Source organism: Choloepus didactylus, chromosome 2 (genome assembly GCF_015220235.1).
Source record: "Choloepus didactylus isolate mChoDid1 chromosome 2, mChoDid1.pri, whole genome shotgun sequence".
Taxonomy (NCBI): Eukaryota; Metazoa; Chordata; class Mammalia; order Pilosa; family Megalonychidae; genus Choloepus; species Choloepus didactylus.
In genome coordinates this window covers 208,430,584-208,451,722 of record NC_051308.1, presented here as the reverse complement: position 1 = coordinate 208,451,722, position 21,139 = coordinate 208,430,584, and the positions used below count along the sequence as shown (strand labels likewise).

The window sequence follows — 21,139 nt, the reverse complement described above, 5'->3', positions numbered from 1 at the left end:
CTCTTCCCAGCGCTCAAGACAGAGGCTGCTGTCGAGAAGAGCCTGACGAACGGGTCAGGCATTGCCATCTGTTTTGGAGCGCAGGGGTGTCACCTGCTGAGACATGCCTAACACGTGTGACTTCATGAACGCCGAACTCTGTTCTTGGGGGTGGGGGGGCTTTGATAAGTGCTTTTCGTTATGCAGATGAAGGCAGGCCCTTGCCCACAATGCTTCTAGAAGCCCCGACGGGGCTGGCGTGGGGAGGGTAGAGTCCACAGGCAGAGGTTTCAACAGCTGTCTGCTGGCGGGTAGAAGGCTGCCTTCCTCGTGAGCTGCCCTTAGGACGATGTTACTGGATTTTTGTTTCTCTTTGGGACTGAGGCAGAAACTGGGTGGGGAACTTGAGAAACAAGACTTGGTGTGGGGGCAAGGAAGAGGCCCAGGTGCAAAACAGTGGTGAGTGAGGCTTTGGGGAGAGCTGGCCAGCAGGGATGGCCAGAGGATGGTCCTGGCCAAGGGCCTGCAGGTTTGGTGATATCTGAGAGCCAGGATTAAGTTTTGCCTTTTTTGTCCTCCCTCCCCAGCCGGGCGTGTGCTCTACTTTGGGGGCAGAAGTTTCAAGAAGCAGGTGGTGGGAGATTGGGGAGCATCCTGGGGCCCAGGTCTAGAGGGAGAGGTGATGTGCAGACAGGCACCCAATCCCTGCAGCCTGGTGGGATGGCAGCTGGAATTATACATGGAGGGCTGTCCTGGAAGACTGAAGAGTGAGGGGATCCTCTGGCTAAGTTATACTGGGCTGAGCAGGATTGAGTACAGATCCCAGACCTGGACCCCCAGAGCTAGAAAATGGACTGCACTCATTTCCTTGCCCACTCCTGGAAATACTGGACTGTATTTGTTGGTCTTCTGAGGGTGCAAAGCCTCACCCTCCACTCCGTGCCTGCCCCTTTCCCATGTGTGTTGGGGCACCTGCCCCTGGCCCTGTCGGGTGCCATCTCCTACCCACCCTGCTGCCAGGTCTGAGTCATCTCTGCACCCAGAGCTCTGAGAGATGCAGGATGCTGGCTCTCCATGCCTCCCCCTGCCCCAGGGAAAGGCCACTTCTTCAAGCCTTTCTTGACTCTGCCATCCTTGAGTTGCTCTCATGGCAACTGGACAGCTGAGGCCCCCAGCTTTATTGTGAGATGCTAACTCGAGGCACCCTGAGCTGTGTACGAGGGAGAGGAGAGGCAGGCCGGCCGAGAAGACGAGAACCTCACCGGGACATCCTCCCTGCCTAACTGGAGTCCTTGTAATAGGGCAGCTGCTCTGCATAAAACTTTCCAAACTGGCTTGAGTGCCAAGACTTTCCCCCCACTCTTACTGGAAATCTCTTTAAACTGTTGTATTACATTTTTCTCTGGAATCTTTAATAACCTCACGTAAGCTGAACCTTAGGACAGCTTTTTTTTCTTTTTTTTTTTTTTTGCGGAGGGGTGTGTGTAAAAATTGACTTTCATTGTAAGTACTAAATAAATTTACAAAATAGTCTTTTAAATACAGAAATGTATTGCAGTATAGTTAGGGTATTTGCAGCATCTCAGGCTTTCTGCTCAGAAGGCAGCTGGGGGCAGGGACAGCCGAGAGCTGAGTGTGGTGAGAGTAGCAGCCACTCTCAGTCCTCTCTCTGGGTGTCTGTGACCTTCACAAACCTCATTTAGCATTAGAGAAAACAAAGTTTTTTCTGAACGTGAGGTGGGGCCCAAGGATACTGGGAGAACATGGCCTCCTTTCATGTTATCTGGAAAATGGACAACCCCCTCCTCATCAGCACACCCGGCGGCCCACAGGTCCACACCTCCAAAACCACATCAGGGATGGGTGTCGCCCGGTTCCCAGTGACAGTCTGCACTAATTGCAGACTAACTGTGGCCAAGAGGTGGAGGGACAGGGAAGGGGCCCGAGTGCAGGGACGGAGTCTGTTGCTATCATGTGGGAGAGGACCAGGATGTTAAAGAAGAGGCAATGCTTGGGAGGGGGCCGCAGATGCAGCCTTTGCCACGCTGGGGCCCGGCTCTCTCCAGCCTCGGTCTGGAGCCACGTCTGGAGCCATGAGCCCCCCCTTACACACTCCCGACCACCCTGTTGATTCCCACCCAACCTTTGCAAGACTGCAGCCCCACCCATCCATAATGTATGTCTGAGATTAGAAGGGCTGTGGCCTGGTGTCTGTACACTGGGTTCCTCTCGGCTGTGGGCCATGTGAGCATTGGCAGGGGCTTTGGTACTGGAGGCACAAATACACTGTTGCGATGTCTGTGTGGCTGTCATTGTCTTTGCATTGAAGTTTGAAGATGTGGAGATTCCCTGGTGGAATGCAGTGGTCAGCCCAGGTCCAATGACTTGGGGTAGGTATTAGGGTCAGGAGGCTGCAAAAAGGAGTGTCTGAACTCTCCTTGGCAAGGTTTCCCACATTTTTAGCTTTGATCCTAAGAAGGGGCAGTGGTCCAGGAAAGCCAAGTCTCTTCAGGCTCTACTGAAGGAGGGATTGTAGCATCCAGTGTGATGGCAGGAGTAGTGTCCACCTGGCTCACCAGTGCCACATCCCAGAGAAGGCTCTCAGGTCAATCCACAGAGATGCAGTGTGGAGTGCTGTGGACACTCCTCAGGACAACTGGCCTGGACAATGGAGACAGAGTGGGAGGGTGACATGGATTGCATGGCCAGCCGGTAGGAAGGGGTCAGAGCTGGGGAGGAGGCAGAGAGGTTTGGAATAATGCCCAGTCCTTTCCTGGATTCAGCCCCAAGTGGAGCCTGGACTTTTCTGTTATCCCCTGGAAATGCTTTTTTTTTTTTTTTTTCCTCCAGCTGCTCCTCAGCCTTGGAGTTAACGAGACAAGCAGTGAGGGCGGGCACAGGAAGCTGGTGCCACAAGGCCTCGTCGCAGTCCCACCTTCCCATGTGCCTTCCCACCACAGGGGTGGCCCACCTGTTGCAGTTTGGCCTCTCCTACACTGCATCATGTGTGTACGGGGCTGCCTGCGACCAGTCCAGCTTCTTTTGATGACTCTGTTAGAAGGCTTCCCTTTGTGAAACAATTTCGTAAGTTGAGGGTTTTGTTTGTTCTTAAGTAACATTCAATTCTGACCTCAGAGATTAGGGCAGTATGAATAAAGGATTAATAAGCTCTTTTTCCCTTCTGCATGAGCATTTGACATATGATTACTTTTCTAGTTCTGTTCCCCTGGAAACCAGATAAAAGTGGAATGCCAATTGTTTCAAGGCAACATGACTCATGGTAAAAATGACTGCTGCAGGTAAATCATCTGGACTTGGAGTTCTATGTATGAACCATAAACACCTGCTAAAAAGCCACAGCCTTGGGCTTCCCAAATGCAATGACTCTTCCAGTTGGGCACGCTCCTTGTAGGGCCCCTGGAAGCTATGCCTCTAGAGTTGTTACAAGGGATATTAGCTCCCCTGGGGCATGATGCTTCTAAGCCAAGGTAAACCCTACTTCCCCTGATACGTCTGTTCCCTTGTGCCTGAGCTGTCACCTGGGGAACCGAGGAGAATAGCTCCAGGATGACTGTGGGCTGCACAAGGACTCCCCCACTGCAGAGGACTGTCTCTTGCTGTCCTGCTGGCAGGCTCTTTCCGGTCTGACAGTCTTCAAGGTGAATGCGATGCCAAGTGTAGCCTATGGGATTCTTGAGTTGGACTGTTTAGTTGGTCTAAGACCAAGGCCCCCAGGTGATATAAAAAGGAAGGGTGGTGGTGGTAGTTATCCTGTGGTGCTGTCTGCAAACATACAAAGGTATTTATATCCTGATAAAAAGAGATAGAAATAAAAATATAAATTTATTCCTTTATAAAAGAGATAAAGTATATAAAGGGAGCATTGTGGGGTGGGTGCCATTTTGCTCCATAAGGCCCAGCCTTGTAGCATGTCTGGCTGACTTCATAACCTGGTTTTATATTCAGTCCCCTTGTTTCTTGGGTAAAGGTTTCATCCAGTTCATTGTTAGGATTCAGTAAGGCTCTCCTTGGGATTTCCGTGGATGGACAGGAAAATGCCACCAGACCCCAATGTCCAGGACTCTGGAAAACAGGGGCCTGTGCTGGTGCGGCAGCCCCGTCCATGACTGCTTCATTGATGACCATGGTTAGAGCCAAGACCAAGGTTAAAGGCAAGTGGAAAAGACATTAGAAGTTAGCTGTGATGTCAGAACCAGTCACTGGTCATTGCTAGCAGGGCCCTCGAAATCTCTTCATCCAAACCCCTAATAGCCAGTGGGGCCCAAAGAAGGGAAATGACCTGCTCAAAGTTTCACAGCAAATCAATGGACTGGCTAGAACCTTGGGCTTCGCCTTGGAGTCAGACTGCTTGGCTTCAAATGCCTACTTTGGTACTTTCTAGAGCTTCAGTTTACTCATCCATAAAACGGGTGTGTTGTGATGTTAAATGAGATAATTCATGTAACCTAGTTCATTTGGCACATCCTAAGTGTGACAGAGTGTTAGCTATTGTTATCGTCGGGCTGTATACTGCATGCTGTCCCCTACACCCCCATTTTAAACAGGGATGAGCAGCACCCCTGGTCAGGGCACGGGGTGCAGTGCGTGCCCGGCCAGCCCATGAGGATGAACACTGTTCCCTCTCCCTGGTTTCCTGTGGCTGCACCACAGCGAAGCCCTTGGAGGGCAGGAACTGGACTCACACCCTCTGTTCCTGGGGGCCTTACATACTGCTGGGTCCCCAGGGGGCATTCGGCAGCCTGCCTGTTCTTCAGGCATTACTGGAATTACAACCCTCAGGAAGCATCTTATCCAAGCTCCTCATTTTATATATGAGAAAAGACAAGGGAAAAGGAGTGACTTGCCCAGTGGAGGCCGAGTGATTTGGCTGTCACCTGATTAAAAAAAGACAATGGTATCTATATTGGTTTTTATTTATAAACGAACTGACATAAAATAAGTCCAGATGGCAGCAGGGGCATCTGTGCCGCTGACTTGCTTACAAAGGAAGCACATGGACAGCAGAGTGTGTGGAGCCAGACTCCGGCCTGGAGACCCCTCCTTCCATCCATCTTAGGGCCTTCCTGGACTAAAATCAATGGGTCCAATCTTCTTCGGCAGCAGTTCTGGCCAGGGCAAAGAGCTGGGGTGGGGGACGGACTGTCTGAGGATAGGGTGGGGTGCCCCCATTCCCACAGATGAGGCCCAGTGGGGGAAGGGAGGGAAGGGTGAAAGGGACCCTCTCCTCCCCATGCTGAGTGCTGTGGTCAAGGCTTTCTGGGCATGTTCAGACCGAAGAGCAAGTGCCCAGGGTGGTGCCCCCTGAGAAGGGGCCAGGCCTACTGGAGAGGGTCTCTCTGGGGCCATGGCAGGGCATCCTCCCTCCTCCTGAGACTCAGTCTCCAGGGCAAGGAGTGTGGACTAGAGGGTTTGCCCAAAAGCCAGAAAGAATAAGTTAACAATAAGAAAAGAACTTTTTTTTTTAAAAAAGGTAGAGGTCTGCACCATCAGTTTGGAGCCTAGGGGGCTGGTGGGAGAAGGCAGGCGCTGTGGGGCATGCCACACTGGGCCCAGGAGGTGGTGAGGGGACCGGGCACAATGCAGGCCTTGTCTTCCAAGGCCCCAGCGGTTGGCCCCTTCCTCCATAACTTGGAAGGTGTCCAGTCTAGACTCCTGTTGAGAAGCCAGCCAGGCTTAGGAATAAATACAAGGGACCTCGGAGCCCAGGCAGGGCCGACGGGAGAGCAACACCAGCCCTGAGACTCACACTCTCCCTCCTCTGTCCTTCATGGAAGGATACTTCATGGCAGGAGGGGGTAGTGGTGGCTCCACACAGCTTCCTTGGAGTCCTGAGGCGCCCCTGAATCCACCGAGGTGGCCAGTTGTAGGCCAGTGGCCCTCCTTGGGGAAGGAGTGCTTCTGTCTGCTCGACCACTTGGCTGTCTAGGCTGCCTTGCTGCTCAGAACTTGCCCTGTTTTAGTCGGTCAATGTGGTAGGAGAGCTTGAGTGCAGGCCCCAGCTTCAGACCCATGTACTTCATCATCATGTCACTGCGCAGCAGAAGCAGGGCTTTGCCGTCGATCTCCTGGGGGTGGGCAGGGAAGAGCCATCAGAGGCCTGGGTGGTCTGACCACTCCAGGTTCTGACTGAGAGCTGCCCAGAAAAATGACAACTGCCTGGAGTTGAATCAGTCTGCTGTGATATGGAAACCCACCTTTTCCTCCCACCATCCCTCTCCCAAACATCCACTTCTGAGCCGACCGGCTCAGGCTCTCCACACCTATCGGCACCCTTTCCCTGTCTGTGCTACCTGAGAGGCAGTTTCTTCCACCCTCCCAAACCTCTGAGGCTCAGCTCAATCCCGTCTCTTCCAGAAAGCCTCCCCAGTCATTGTACTTGTCATGTATCACAGGCTATTTTATATTGACCCTCTATTATTCTGAGAGTCATCTTTCTTCTTGAGTGACAGAGACCCTTCCAAGTGAGCTAGGCACAAAGCAGGCACCTACCGAGCAGATGTGAAACCTTCAGGCCTGATCTAGGGGTACCCTCCAAACCCACCCGGTATAAGAAAATTAAACGATCTACGAAAGGGAGCAGGCATGTTCCGAGTGTTGAAGGGCATAACAGCACCTAGGAGCAGGGGCTATCGGGAAGCGGGTGGGAGCACCAGATCAGGAGTGTGGTCACAGCAGGGGGATCATGGCCATGGAGCCAAGTGGTACCCTGAAGAGATGTTGGAGGCTCAGAGGGGCAAGTAGTGGGTGGGGGACCGATGAGGCTGGAGAAATGGGGGCACCAGGAGGGGACTCTAACTGAGGCCTCTGATTCTCATGCCTAGGAAATGCCCAACACCAAAGTCAGGGCAAGATAGGGGAACATGACTCTGACAGGCTGGAGAGGGGCAGTGAAGGCAGCAGATGGGAAAAGAGATCCCTGTCCCTGGATTGAGCACCCAGGCCACACAACTAGCAGGACTGCGGCTGAACCAGATCCCACACTAAAGAGAGGGAGTGGAATTAGGTGCCTGGTGAGATCTGTTGGCGATCCAAGTTCTGTTTCTAAGCTTTTATGGTGTTTCTAATGCTCAGTTTCAAGGGACCTGGAACAAATATACAGCCCAAGCCCTTTAGGAGTCTACAAGTTGCAGAAGCAAGGCAGCCCAGCAAGCGTGGGAGAAGTCAGGCAGGGTCACCTACGTGTTTGCGAAAGAGGTCAGCATGAGGTCCAAGCTGAGGATCAGCTTCCCGGACAAACTGCATCACATCCTCAACTGTCCACGAGGAGGGGTCCCGGCCACTTAGTCGAGGGGCATCCCGGCTTTCCAGGTATCGGTCCGACCCTGTAGGACAGGAGGACATCTACCATAACAGGCGGAGACTGTTTTGTAACCCCCTCACCGCTCTCCTTGGCGTGTCTCAGCGGCCCCTTGGTGAGGCTCACAGCAGTGCTGGAGCGTGAGCAGAGGAGCCAGTGGCAGCCGAGAGAGGGAGGGGTCTCTCAACACCGGGCCTGTAGGCCTTTGAGACTCGTCTTAAGTAAAATCTTTGTTCTCTGAAGATTGACCTGAAGTTTGGAAATGGTCAGAAGGAATTTTTACATCAAGGCTGTGATTCAGGAGTCTGGACCCGAGACAAGGAATAACAGTGAGAGGTGACGAGTTTGGAGGGGAATGGCGGATGGGGCTGCTTCTGCCTTGGCTCTGGGGACCGTTTCTACACAGACCCCGGTAGCCTAGGCCTTGGGACCTAGAAAGAAAAAAAAAAGTGTCGGATAGTATCCTGGATCCTCTTCCAAGGCTGGGGGATAGCTGACCTCGCCACAGGCTGACACACAAAGGCAGAAAACAACTTGCCTTGGCTGCTGGGAATATCAAAGATAATTTAGTGCTCTTCTTAGAACTTATATCTCAATCTGGGCTCAAGCAGAGCTCCTCCGATTTCCCCTGAGGAATCTGGGATCTCTGTATTTTCATCTTTATCTTCACAGATCTGTTGCGTGTTTCATCCTCTTTTCCTGGAATGTGTCCCCTTTTCTCTCTTCATTTTCTCTTTTTCTTCTGGCAAACTCCAACTCAGCTAAGAAGATCCAGGCTTCAAGGACAAGCTCCCTTATGATTCTATTCCCCAAAGAATTGGTCTCCCAAAGCAAGTAGTATACCTCTTGGTTATGGCTCATTCCCAACCCATTCCTTCTCCACCATACCACCCCAGTAATCTGTTCTCCATAAAATAGCCAAGGCAACCTTAAAAAAAAAAAAAAAAAAATTGGATCGTGTCAATCCCCTCTAAAAACCCAACATTTCACTAGAGACCTTTCAGATCTTGTCTCACACGCCTCTCCTTACCCACCACGCTCCAGACACACCAGCTTTCTTTCTGCTTCTTAAATGAACCAAGCCTTTATCTTCTGACTGTCAAAGTCCTCTTCCCGGAATGCTCTTTTTCCAGATCTTTGCATGCCTAACTCCTTCTCTATATTTGGGTCTCATCTCAAAAATCGATTCCCCAGAGAGGCCTTCTGTGGCTTTCTAGTAAAAGTATTTGATTCCCCACATAGTCATTCTCAATCCAATTTCCTAAGTTCATTATTTTTTTTCATAGCATATATTGCTAATAAAAATAATTTCATGCATTTGTTTTCATGTTTATCTGACTCCCACCCATAGAACGTACCTTGTTCTCTACTATATCCTCAACACACAGAATGTACTTAGTCTGCCATAGTAGATGTTTAAATACCTTTGTTGAATGAATGAATGAATGATCACATTGTTTAATAGTTTCTTGTGTATTTTTCTCTCTCTCCTATCAGATGATGCCTGTCTTAAGGCAGGGACCTTGCCTTACTCAGTACCCAGGAGATGCCAACAAATGGCTGAGAAAGAGCAAGTGACCTGCTCCCAGTCATGCAACTACCAAGTGTAGAGCTGAAACACGTGTGTGAAAGTAGAAGGGGCCTAATCTTCAACTATCTCCTGCAAAGGCTAAGAATATCCTCCCATTTTCCTTCATTTTGGATACCAGGTCTAAAAGTCAAACTATACTTTGCCTGGATCAGCCCAGTCTAGCCCAGACCCTGCTCTCTAGGAAAAAGACTTGAGTATGTAGCTGGGAACTGACCAGGCCAGGAGAGAAGTGTGCTGGAGCAGCGGTGATGAGAACCACAGAATTCCCATGGCTTTTTTTTTTTTTTTTTTAAACTAGATAGGAAGTTGGCAGGGGCTCTATGAGCCAGCCTTTTCTCTCTGCCCTAAAAACCCACTGTGACACTAACAGAGAGACTAACTGCAGAGATTCTGGAAAGCAGACAGAATATATGGGGAGAGAGTAAATATGCACAAATGTGTCCTTCTTGGATTATTTTAGCTAATTTCTCTACTCAGGAGTGAGGAATCACACACCCACAGACTCACACACAATTACATATTTATGTGTTGTCAGTCTACCCCCGTTAGAATATAAACTCCATGAAGGCAGGTGGTGGGAAGATGCTAATTTATATGGTGGTTAGGAGAGAGATTCTCTGAAATGATCACATTTGAACAAAGACCCAAAGGAAAAGAGGGGGTGAGTCATGAGACATCCAGAAAAGAACTTTCCAGGCAGAAGGAATAGGAAATGCAAAGGTTTGAGGCAGAAGAGTGACTGGCATGTTTAAGGCTTAGCAGGGAGGCTGACGAGCTGGAACAGAGGGAGTGAGAGAGAAAGAGGCAGGAAATAACACCCAAAGGGCATGTGTGGGAGGAGGGGGAGTGCTGGCGCATACAACAGAGGCCCCTGCATGCCACAGAAACACTGCCGGCTCTGCTGAGTGACATGAGGTAGGTTTTGAGCTGAGGTGTGACACGAACCATTACAATCAAAAGGATCACTCCGACAGTTTGTGTTGAGAATAGATTTTATGGGACAAGGATCGAAGCAAGGGAGTCCAGACATGAAAGAGGCTACTGTAACAACCCAGGCAACAGACAACCGTGCCAGGTCCCAGGATGGCAGTGGTGAACATGGTATGAACAGTCTTCTCTAAGTTATAAAGAACCTCCCTCACTGCCAGCTCATTTGACCCTTTTTAAAACAACCCTTGAAGGAGGTATTATCACCATCCTCATTTCAGAGATGAGGAAACTGAAAGGGTGAAGTGACTTAACCAAGACCACACAGCTAGAAAGGAGACAAGTTAGTGCTTTGTCTCTGTCTTCGCCTGTTCCCATTTCTGTGGCCAGTCTATGTCGGGCTTTCCACCTCCACCCAGACTGTGTACGGCTGGCAGTTCCTCTTCTAGGAAGGCTGAAAATGAGGAAGGCTAGTGAGGCACATCCACTAGAGGCCAGACTAAGAAGCTGAGGTCTAACCATAAACAGCAGGGGTCAGATTTGACATCTAAACTCTGAAACAAACAATTCTAGGGCCGACCAAGTAGAACGCTCTCACAGCTTTACGAGGTTCTTCAGGGTCAAAAGACAGTTAGATTGGGACCTGGCAGACAGACTCACAATGTGCTTCAAAGGAAGAGTGGGGATGCCTGGGAGATGACAGTGACATCTGAGGCGGTGCCGTGAGGCAGCCATGCCCATCCATAAAGCACTCCTATCAGAGACGGGGCCTTGGAGAAGGTAACAATAACAGTAACTCCCCTCATACCTGGGGAATGCTTTAGTTTCCAAAATGACTCCATATCCCTTCTTTCATTGGATCGTTTTAACACTCCTGTGGAGAGACCAGGTTGATATCACCATCTCCATTTTGCATACAAGGAAAATGAAGACCTGAAAGGGGAGATGACTAGCTCGAGTCTCCAGGTAGAGGAGTTGAGGTTAGAATCACCTCTGAGCTCTACCTCTACTTGGGAGCTCTTTAGACTTGATTTTGCTGCCTTGCTAGGGGTTGAGGGTGGGGGGAGGGGCATCACTAGCTTCTTTCATGTCTCAGCCTTCAACGAAGGCTCTCTGTCTCCCAAGGACACTTCTTTCCCTTGTAGGACTTGCAAAAGAGTCTTCTTACTCTTTCACACCTCACACATTCCTGGACTGGGGTGAGGCCAGAGTGTGGAGTGTGGAGATGGCATTCTCCTGGCTCTCCATTGGTGCTTCTGGACCATCACCCTTTGAAAGTTCATGTTCTTTAGATGCCAAACATCTACCCAACCATCTGCTCTTCTGGTCACTGTCATCTGCAGATCTCTGGGCTGCTCCCATAGATTAATGAAGACTTTTTGGATCTTCACTCACTACTTTCTGTTCCACCACCTCAATTCCTGCCATAATCCTCAGAGACCACCTCTTTGAGGGGCAGCCCGTTCAACTGCCAGGACTTCAGTGACTTTTACCTTGGCATTCTACTTCAATTTCCTACTGCCAAGGCCACTCTGGTTCTTGCAATCACCTGTAACAAAACCACTTCAGAATTTCAGACATCCTACTCTCTGACCCCAACCTGCCATATTTCCAACTCTCTTAGGGCTTATGTCCACTACCAGTGTATTCTCAAAGACTTTTAGTACATCAAACTCTCAGTTTCCCACATCCTTTAGCCTTCAGAGTCTGGCTTTCTTCCCCACCCTGCCCAGATCCAGTGGTTGATGATCTACACTGTTCTCCCTCCAGCTCCACTGACTCCCTTACATTTTCTCCTTCCTCCTCTCTCCTTCTTGCCCTACCAGCTCAGCAAACTGGCCAGCTAGTTCCCAAGCATAGCTGTGCCCCTGGCAGTTCCTGAAATTCCTTCTCTTTGATACCCTCTTCTTTATGACTAGTCCTCCCTTTCAGCACTCCTAAGTCCTTCCCTTCTCAGCCTTCTCTTCATTTACACACGCCCATAGTAAATCTTCCTTTTAGTCTCGGAAAAGAAGGTGCACCTCCTTTTGGCTTAAGACTTATCCATCTGTCTATGCCCTTGACCCCTATTTTTTTCTCACTACCCCAAGGCCTTACTTTCTCCTCTTTCTTATGTTCCTAATTTCTTCTTCTTGGAAAGCTCCAGTTGTCTGTTGACAAACACATCAAAAATGCCCCCACTTTAAAAAACCCTTCTTTTGAACTGTAGTCTCCTTTAGCTACCATCTTTCTTTTTTCTCATCAAACACTCCTTGATATCATCACTTGCTGCAATCTGCCCTCACCATCTCCACCACCACTGAAGCTGCTCTTTTTAACATCACCAATTACCCACTAATTACCATATCCGATAGATATGTCTCAGTTCCTATTTTATCAAACCTTTGCTGTGCTGTAGTCTCCTAAAAACTGTTAGCCCTGGCCACCATAATATTAAATTCTTCTGTTTCTCCTCACATCTGACTATTCCTTTGTCTCCTTAGTGGACTCCTTTCCTGTTACCACCTCCTGAACTGTGCTGTTCCCCAGGACTCTATCTTTGGTGAACAGCTCTTTTCATTTTTCACATACTCCTCACATACTCCTGGGAAGTGGGTACCATTTACCCTATAGCTTCAGCTATATTCTGATGGCTCCCAAACCTTTAACTTCAGCTCAGTTCTCTTCCCTGAGCTTCAGACCTGCATAGCCACTGCCCACTGGATATTTTCTAGATAACCCAGGGGCTCTCTCCCTCCCCTTCCTGCTCTTCCATGGTTCCCTCTCTCAGTGAATGGACCATCTATCCAGCCACCCCATCGAGAAATCTGGGATATGTTCCCAACTTCCTTCTTCCTCACAACCCTCACATCTGGCTAAGTTTACCTCGTGAGTAGTTTCCAAAACTACTGACTAATCAATATAGCAGTCAATGAAATATGTAAAACACAAGCCTACTGATATCTTGTCCCTAATTAAAAGCCTTCAGTAACTTCACATGGCCTACAGATCAACTCCAAACATTCTGACATGGCATTTAAGTCCTCCACGATATAACTCCTCACCTTTCCAGGTTTTTCTCCTTGAAGTCCCAGTATTGCACTTTATGTTTTAGTAATACCAAATTGCATGCAGTTCCTGGTACAATTCTCGTTATTTCTTATCCTTTTGCCCTTGTTTATGCGGTCCTCTCTTCCTGGAAGGTCTCCCTCCTCTAATACCCTGATATGGCTATTCATACATTCACCCTTCAAGTCTCAGGCAAGGTATTACTTCCTCAAGGAAGCTTCCCTTCAACACTAAGTTGGGGTTAGATGTCCCTTCTTATTGTTTTCATAATACCCAAAACACATCTCTGATATTGCATACAAGGTATTGTTTTGTAATTATCTGTTTCAGTGTCTGCCTGTCCCACAAGACTGAGCTCCTTGAGGGCAGAAGCGATTGATTTTTGCATCCCTATGCCCAACACAGATGGTGTTCAGATAGGTGGCTGATGGATGAATGAATGAATCCCTCCCTCTCTCTTTGGCTCTGGGACCTTGGCTCTTAGGTTCCATCATGTCCAAGGTAATTCCAGAGCTCAAATTACCTCCCAGTGCTTGGGCAGGCAAAAGAGCCTGGTCCCCAGCCCCAGCACCAGGTAGAGGGCAACAGCTAGGCCCTTTCTGGACTCCCAGAACTCAGGAAGGAAGGGAAGGAGGGAGGGCAGGAGGACCAGAACTCTGGTGTGCTTACCCCTGGAGCACAGCCTGCGCACAGCTGATGCAGTGCTTTGTGGGAGGCCACAGGATGGAAGCAAGGGCCGATACCCAGGGGCTCGAAGATTTTGGGAGGTGTTGACAAGGTTGGTGGGATTCAAGGTAGAGTCCATTGGGTCTGAGTGTGGCTCCAGGGACCGGGTCAGACTATTCCCCAGGACAAAGGCTTCACCTGGAAAACAGTAAAACCAGAGTTAAGAGTAGAGCCTGGCTTGTGAGGACAGCCAGGGTGCTAGCTCCCAGGCACCTGTTGGGATCTCTGTATAATGGAGTAAGAGACAGTGGAACGGAGATAGAAAGACCTGGGCTGGGCTCAGGAGCCTGTGAATCAGCCTGGACTCTGACTCTCACTAAGTGGCCTTAGTCAAGCTCACTGCCACTCTCTGGACTTCAGTTTCCTTAGAGAAGTTCCCTCCTAGACTAGATGGTCTTTAAGGTTTCCTCTGGTTTGGATGTCTTATGCTTTTTTTGGTTAAGAGGAATCCTAAAAAATGGAGTTATTCTGGGATGGAAGAGGCTGCCTTAGACACAGATCCTAGAGCAGGGAACAGAGATGCAGGAGAAGAGATGCATTTATTGGATTAGGGTCCTCTAGACACTGATGCTCTGCTCAACCAGAAGGATAGCTCAGAAGTGCTCCTTGAGGCTTGGCCAAACCCCTCTCTATAAAGGATCTGTTCCCACTTCACCTCCCTCCTTTCATATTTGTCCTGTTGTATAGAAACAAGCTAGGGGTGCTGCTGTTATATAGTGTTTGAGAACTTGGACACAGAGATCAGAATCCGGGTTAGAATTTGGCTATGACTCTCAGCAGGGAAGGTACTTCTCTTAGAACCCTAGTCTCCTCACTTTTATATAACATGGGAAGAATCTCTCTCTTTCTTCCATGGGAGTTGTAAATACCAAAAGAGAATGGGTATGCAGCCATTCACAAAAGCTAAAAGGTGAAAACAATCCAAATGTCCATCAACAGATGAATGGCTAAACAAAATGTGGAATATTCATACAATGGAATATTATTAAGCCATAAAAAGGGAGTTCTGAGACATGGTACAACTTGGACAAACCCTGAAAATATGCTGAGTGAAATAAGATGGCAACAAAAGGAAAAGACAAATACTGTATGATTTCACATATATCAAATATCTAGAATAAGCAAATATAGAGACAAAAGTAGATCAGAATTTTAATGAATTTATAGAAAGCCACAGAGTCTATCCAAAATGAAACACAGAAATATGACTGAAGGAAAACTGGGAAAATGTCAAAAGCATCAGTAAATTGGGTAAACTTCAAGAGGATTAATATATGTGTAATTGTAGTTTCCAAAGGAGAGAAGAGACAGGGGTGGAGGTGAGGTGTAAAGAGTGACAGTTTTATTTCTAAGTGTGATGTAAACTATAAACCCACATATAGGATTTAACAAAGGATTACGACTACTGAATCATTATATAGATATTTCTTTTTAGTCTCTAGTACATTAGAACACCTAGAAGGAAATAACCTAAACTGTGGAACTGTAACCCATATCATACTTTGAAATTTGCTCTATAACTACTTGTTAAACCGTACTTTGAAATTTATCACTTTTCTGTATATATATTTCACAATAAAAAATGCTAAAAAAAACAAATAAAGCTCATTGATGTTAATGAAAGGCAATCAAAAAACAAGGCAACTACCTATTTAAAGCAATATAATAAAAACATAAAGTGGGGCTTATAACATATTTAGAAGTAAAGTGTATGATAACCAGAGCACAGAAGATGGAATGGGGATTATGAAAGTATACTGTTGTAAGGTTCTTATACTGTATGTAAAGTGATACAATATCCTTTAAGGTAGACTGTGACAAGATTAAAATGTATACCATAAATTCTGAAGCAACCACTTAAAAAAAACAGTTATAGCTAATAAGCCAACAAAGGAAATACAATAGAATCACAAAGAAAAACTGAAATAAAACAAAGGAAGGCAGAAAAAAGGGGAAAAGGAAACAAAGAATGGATGGAACAAATAGGAAACAAATCAAGATGGCAGATTTAAAACCCAACCATATTTATAATTGCATTAAATATAAATGGTCTGAACATGACAATTAAAAGCATGAGTTTGTCAGGCTTTAAATATAAAGACACAAATATATTAAAAGGATGGAGAGATATACCATGCTAACACTAAACAACAGAAACATGGAGTTGCTATTTTAATACAAGACAATGTAGATTTCAGAGCAAAGAATGTTACCAAGGTTTAAAGTGAGTCATTTCATAAAGATAAAGAATAATAAAGATTATTATGCCATAAAACAGGACATAGTAACAAAACTTTTATGCACCCATTAACAGAAAAAAATAATAGCAAAAACTAAATGAACTGCAAGGAGAAAAAGACAAATCCTCAATATATAGTCAGAGATTTCACATCTGCCTCTCAATAATTAATTGAACAAGAAGAGAGAAAATCATCAAACTAAAGTATCAACTAAGATGAAATCTAACTGAGATTTATAGAATACTCCATCTCATAATGGCCAAATACAAGGGGAACACTTACCAAGACAGGCCATATTCTGAGCCATAAAACATTTACTGAAATTCAAATCACACAAAGTATATTCTCTGACCACAATGGAATTAAATTAGAAAGCAATAACAGAAAGAACCCTGGACAATTCTGAAGTATTTAGAAACTAAATAATACTTAGAAATAACCCATGAGTTATAAAGAAAAGCAATGGGACATTAGAGAGTACTTTGAATCAAATAAAAGTGGAAACATGACATGTCAAAACTGGTGGTATGCTATGAATAAGTGAATACTCATCAATTCTGCGCCCTCCTCCAGAACTCTCTCTCCTGTCTTGTTTTCCAGTGGACAGAATTCCCTCCAGAATTTTCTTGCAGGGCAAGTCTCTTATTAACAAATTCTCTCAGCATTTGTTTGTGAAAATTTTAAACTCATCCTCACTTTTGAAGGAGAGCTTTGCTGGATAAAGAATTCTTGGCTGGCAATTTTTTTCTCTCAGAATCTTAAATACATCATACCACTGCTTTCTCACCTCCACGGTGCCCACTGAGGAGTCAGAACTTAGTCTTATGAGGCTTCCCTTGTATGTGGTGAATCGCTTTTCTCTTCCTGCTTTCAGGACTTTCTCCTTCTCTTCAGCATGTGACAGTCTGATTAGTGTATGTCATGGAGTGGGTCTAATTGGATTTATTCTATTTTGAGTTCATTGAGCTTCTTTAATTTGCCTATTTATGTCTTTTATAAGGGTTGGGAAGTTTCCCCCAATTATCTCAAATAACCTTTTCTAGCTCTTCACTTTTCTCTTCTCCTTCTGGGACACCAATGATTCTTATATTTGTGCACTTCATGTTTTCCATCATTTCTCTGAGATCCAATTTAAATTTTTCCATCTTTTTCACCATTTGTTCTTTTGTGCATTCAAATTCAGTTGCCCTGCTCTCTAGTTTGCTTATTCTTTCTTCTGCCTCTTCAAGTCTGCTGTTGTGTGTCTCTAGTAAAATTTTAATTTCATCTACAGTATCTTTCATTTCTGTAAAATCTGTTATTTTTCTATTTATTCTTTCAAATTCTTCTTTATGATCTTCTAGTGTCTTCTTGATATCCTTTATATCTTTAGAGATTTGTATGAACATCTTTGATTAGTTGTTCCAAATTCTGTGTCCCCGCCTCACTTTTTAATTTGGTCATTTGGCTTGGCTATATCTTCTTGCCTCTTCATATGCTTAGTGATTTTTTTCATTTCTAGACATTTGATTATCTTGACAAGGTTCTTTCAAAAGTTGATTTCCCTCATCCATCTAAGATTTTGTAGTTGCTCAGGTTTGCAGTGAAGGTCAGAAAATCAGTTTGCCAGACTGCACTTTCCCTGTCCTCCCAGCAGATGGTGCTCTTGGGCCACCTCTTCCCCACAACCCTTCCTCTCCCCAACTGTGGCAGTGTGCTGGGCCAGGCCCCAACCAGGCAACAATTTAGGCAAGGCAGCAATTCTCCGTAAGCACTGGAAACCGCTGACTCTGGGGGTAGAGGGTGGGCACTGTGCACCGTGAACGAGACCCACCTGTGGGCACAATGTGCCTGGTGATTCCTAGGCTCCTGCGTGGAAAGGCCTTGGGCTGCAGGACTGAGAAGTAGTACTTCGCCAGCCAACAGCCAGCCCAGGAGTCATTTACTTTTTGCCATCCAGCAAGACCTGGGTTTGTATTAGGGCACTGTCCTGACAGTTGAGTTGTCCATGTTTCTCAGCCAAAACAGGGCCGGGTACCATGCAGAGGTGTAGACCAGCTTTGATGGGCCTGGGATACAGTCTGGAAAGGCTCTGAAAAGTCCTGTAATTCCCCTGCACTTTCTGGTCTGCCCAACAGATGGTGCTGTTTGATGACTTACTTGTCCTCAGAAACTGCACCTCTGAGACCAGGCAGTGCCTGACTGGGTGGGACTGAAACTGCAGGGCTCCTGTGCCCTTATTTAGCCGGCCAAAATCTGGCTCAATGTAGGTTGTGTCCCCCGGTTTACTTGTAGTGGAGGATTCCTCCAGCTGCCCCAGTTTGCAGCCATGCTCCACGTAAGAATCGGGCCTCCTGCTATTTCTCTCATGGGTGTGGTTGGGGCACCAGAACCCAGGGTTGGAAACACGGTCTCTGTCCATGTTTTCTTAGACTCTTCATCCCTCACTGGGCCTTGAATTGTCCTCCCTGTCCCTCGGGTTCCCAGCTGATTTGGGTAGTCTCTGCTTGAGTGCTTGCTGCTTTCAGGGAAGCTTTTGTGGCTCCCTCCCTATTCCTCCATTTTAGAAAATCCTCTTTGCTGCACTTTTGTATTCTGCACTCCCCAGCTGCTTAAGTCCTGCTGTGGGTCCTTGTGGTCTTGGTTCTGTGTGTGTGGATGTGGTGGGGATCTGTTTCACTCCTGTGAGAGATTTTATAGTCTGTGTTCCTGCTGGGAGGGATCCCAGCTGCCGTCACTGTGCACTTCCTCAGGTGTGTGGGAATGAGAGAGGGGGAGGAGTGGGGACCGAGCGGTCTGGATTGGAAGTCTCCTACCTGATATTTTTCTCTTTGCTTGATTCAACATTTCTAGAATCCTCTCCAGTCTATACTTTTGTCCAAAGTTCTGAACAAGTGAAAATAGTCCTTTTTTTCCGGCTGAATCACTGGGAAGTTTTTAGTAACTGTTTACATCACCATGTCAATGATGTCTCCCCCAAATGCAACAATTTTAAACAAACGTTTAGCAAATCAAAACAGCAATATGTAATGACTAAGTGGGGATAATTCCAAGGATGCATGCTGGTTTAACATTAAAGAATCTACTGATGTAATTCACCATATTAATAGACTTAAAAAGAAGCAGCACATGATCATCTCAACAGATGGAGAAAAAAATTTGAAAAAATCCACCTTTTGAATAAAAACTCTCATCAAACTAGACATTGAAGGGAACTTAGTCAAACTACAAAAAATAGCTAACATTAAACTTAACAGCTGAACGCTTTCTGCCTAAAATCAGGAACAAGGCTAAAATAATGTCCTGTCTTACCATTTCTATTCATCATTATATTGGAAGTGTTAGCCAGTACAACAAGGCATGAAAGAGAAATAAAAGGTATCCAAATTGGAAAGGAGGAAGTAAAACTGTCTTTATTTGCACTGATGTGACAGTATATGTAGAAAATCTTGAAAAATCTTCCAAAAAGCTACTAAAACTACTAAGTGAGTTTAGCGATTGCAGGATATAAAATCAACATACAATTATTAATTTTATTTCTGTATACTAGCAATAACTAATCAGAAAACTAAAATTTGAAAAATACCATTTATATTAATATAAAAAATGAAAATACTTGGGAATAAATTTAACAAAAGATGTAAAATATGTCTATACTGAAAACTACAAAAGATTGCTAAAATTAAAGACCTAAATAAGTGGACTGATATACTGTGTGGATCAGAAGATTCAATCTTGTTAAAGATGACAATTCTTCCGAAATCGATCTATAGAGACAAGCAATTACAATCAAAATTCCAGCAGGCATTTTTTAAAAAGTGACAAGGTGATTCTAAAATTTATGTGGAAATGTAACAGTCAAAATATCCAAAATAATAGCCAAAATTATTTTGAAAAAGAATAAAGTTGGAGGACTTACACTACTTGATTTCTAGTCTTATTATAAAGCTTCAGTAATCAAGACAGTGTGGTTTTGGTGTAAAGATAGACAACTAGAACAACAGAATAGAATGGACACCCCCAAATATATAATATATATATATTCAATTGATTTTGGTCAAAGGTGTCAGGGTAAAAAGTTAGTATTTTCCTCAAGAGAAATTCTCAAGATTTAACTTTTAATTAATGTATTAAGAAAAAGCATTCAACAGAAAAAGAGTAATCTTTTATATAAATGGTGCTGAAACATCTAGATAGCCATATGTAAGAAAATGAACTTGACTCTACCTAATGCCATATACTAAAATTAATTCAAAATGGACCACAGATCTAAATGTAAGACCTATAACTATAAAAAAGAAAATATAGGAGAGAATCTTAGTAACCTCTGGTTTGGAAAATACTTCTGAGGACACTCAAAAGCATGGTCCATGGTTCCTGAGTGAGCTGGGCTGTGGAGATCCCTGCCTCTTGACCTCAAATCTGGAGTTGGTGAGCAAGCCAGATGGAGTGCCTATTTTAATCTGCCTCAGAGACCAGGCTGAATGGAGAGTCCTATGAGAAGAGATGTGGGGGTCGCCACTTAAAACTCTTCCCCATAAATAAAGCTTACTTCCATCACAGTTTATAGTGGAAAGAGCATTAAAATGGATATTAAAATGCTAGTAATTCTTGACGTCATCAACATGGTGATGTAAACAGCTACTGAAAACTTCTCTCCAGTGACTCAATGATAAAAAGGACAATTCTGAATTGTTTCAAACTCTGGAGGAGGATATAGACTGGAGAAGAACCTTGCAAATGCCAAATTGAAGAAAAAGAAGAAATATCAGGTAGGAATTCTCAGTCCTGGACCAGCTGGTCTGCTCCTCAACCTCTCACTGGATCTCAGTGTGGGAAAGGCACAAAATCAGCAGATGGGACCCCTCCCACCAGGAACAGTCTATAAAATCTCTCACAGCAATGAGACATAACTTCACCATTTGAAGACCCAGGGGACAGGGGAACACATTTCAAGGCCCAGGTCAGTGAGGGACAAAGAGACTGAGAAAACATGGAAAGAGACAGCATTTTCAGCCCTGGGTCTGAAAGCCCTTCCCCTTCCCTTGAGGGGAGCAGCTGGCAGCCTCTTCCTTCCCTTGGGGATGGCTGGAGTACTGGGTCAGCTGAGGGAATACTTTGCCACAGGTGGAGCCCCACACTGAGCCAGATTTTGGCTGGCAAAGTGAGGGCATAGGAATCCCACAGTTTCAGCTCACATGTAAAGACACGCCTGTGCTTGGCGGCAAAGCAGCCTCTATGGATGATTAAGATGGTGAATAGCACCATCTTCTGGACAGTCCGGAGGGTGCAACGGAATTGAAACACTTTTAAAAGACTGCTCCAGACTTT

At 45.8% G+C, this 21,139-nt stretch overlaps 1 protein-coding gene across 10 annotated transcripts in view; it reads right to left on the bottom strand.

Moving 5' to 3' along the window:
* Positions 1 to 4,894: 4,894 nt before the first annotated feature.
* The window catches only part of SCMH1 (Scm polycomb group protein homolog 1), a 234,828-nt gene continuing 218,583 nt past the window's right edge, over positions 4,895 to 21,139 (bottom strand). For 9 of the 10 annotated variants that reach the window (XM_037827535.1, XM_037827541.1, XM_037827539.1 and 6 more), the window contains 4 exons: positions 13,533 to 13,727; positions 10,624 to 10,689; positions 7,180 to 7,322; positions 4,895 to 6,065 (listed from right to left, as the gene is read on the bottom strand). In XM_037827535.1, the coding sequence (XP_037683463.1) occupies positions 5,940 to 6,065; positions 7,180 to 7,322; positions 10,624 to 10,689; positions 13,533 to 13,727 (530 nt within the window). In that variant the 3' untranslated portion in view covers positions 4,895 to 5,939. The remainder of the gene's footprint in view (positions 6,066 to 7,179; positions 7,323 to 10,623; positions 10,690 to 13,532; positions 13,728 to 21,139) is intronic. The other variant, XM_037827538.1, reaches the window with a different exon arrangement.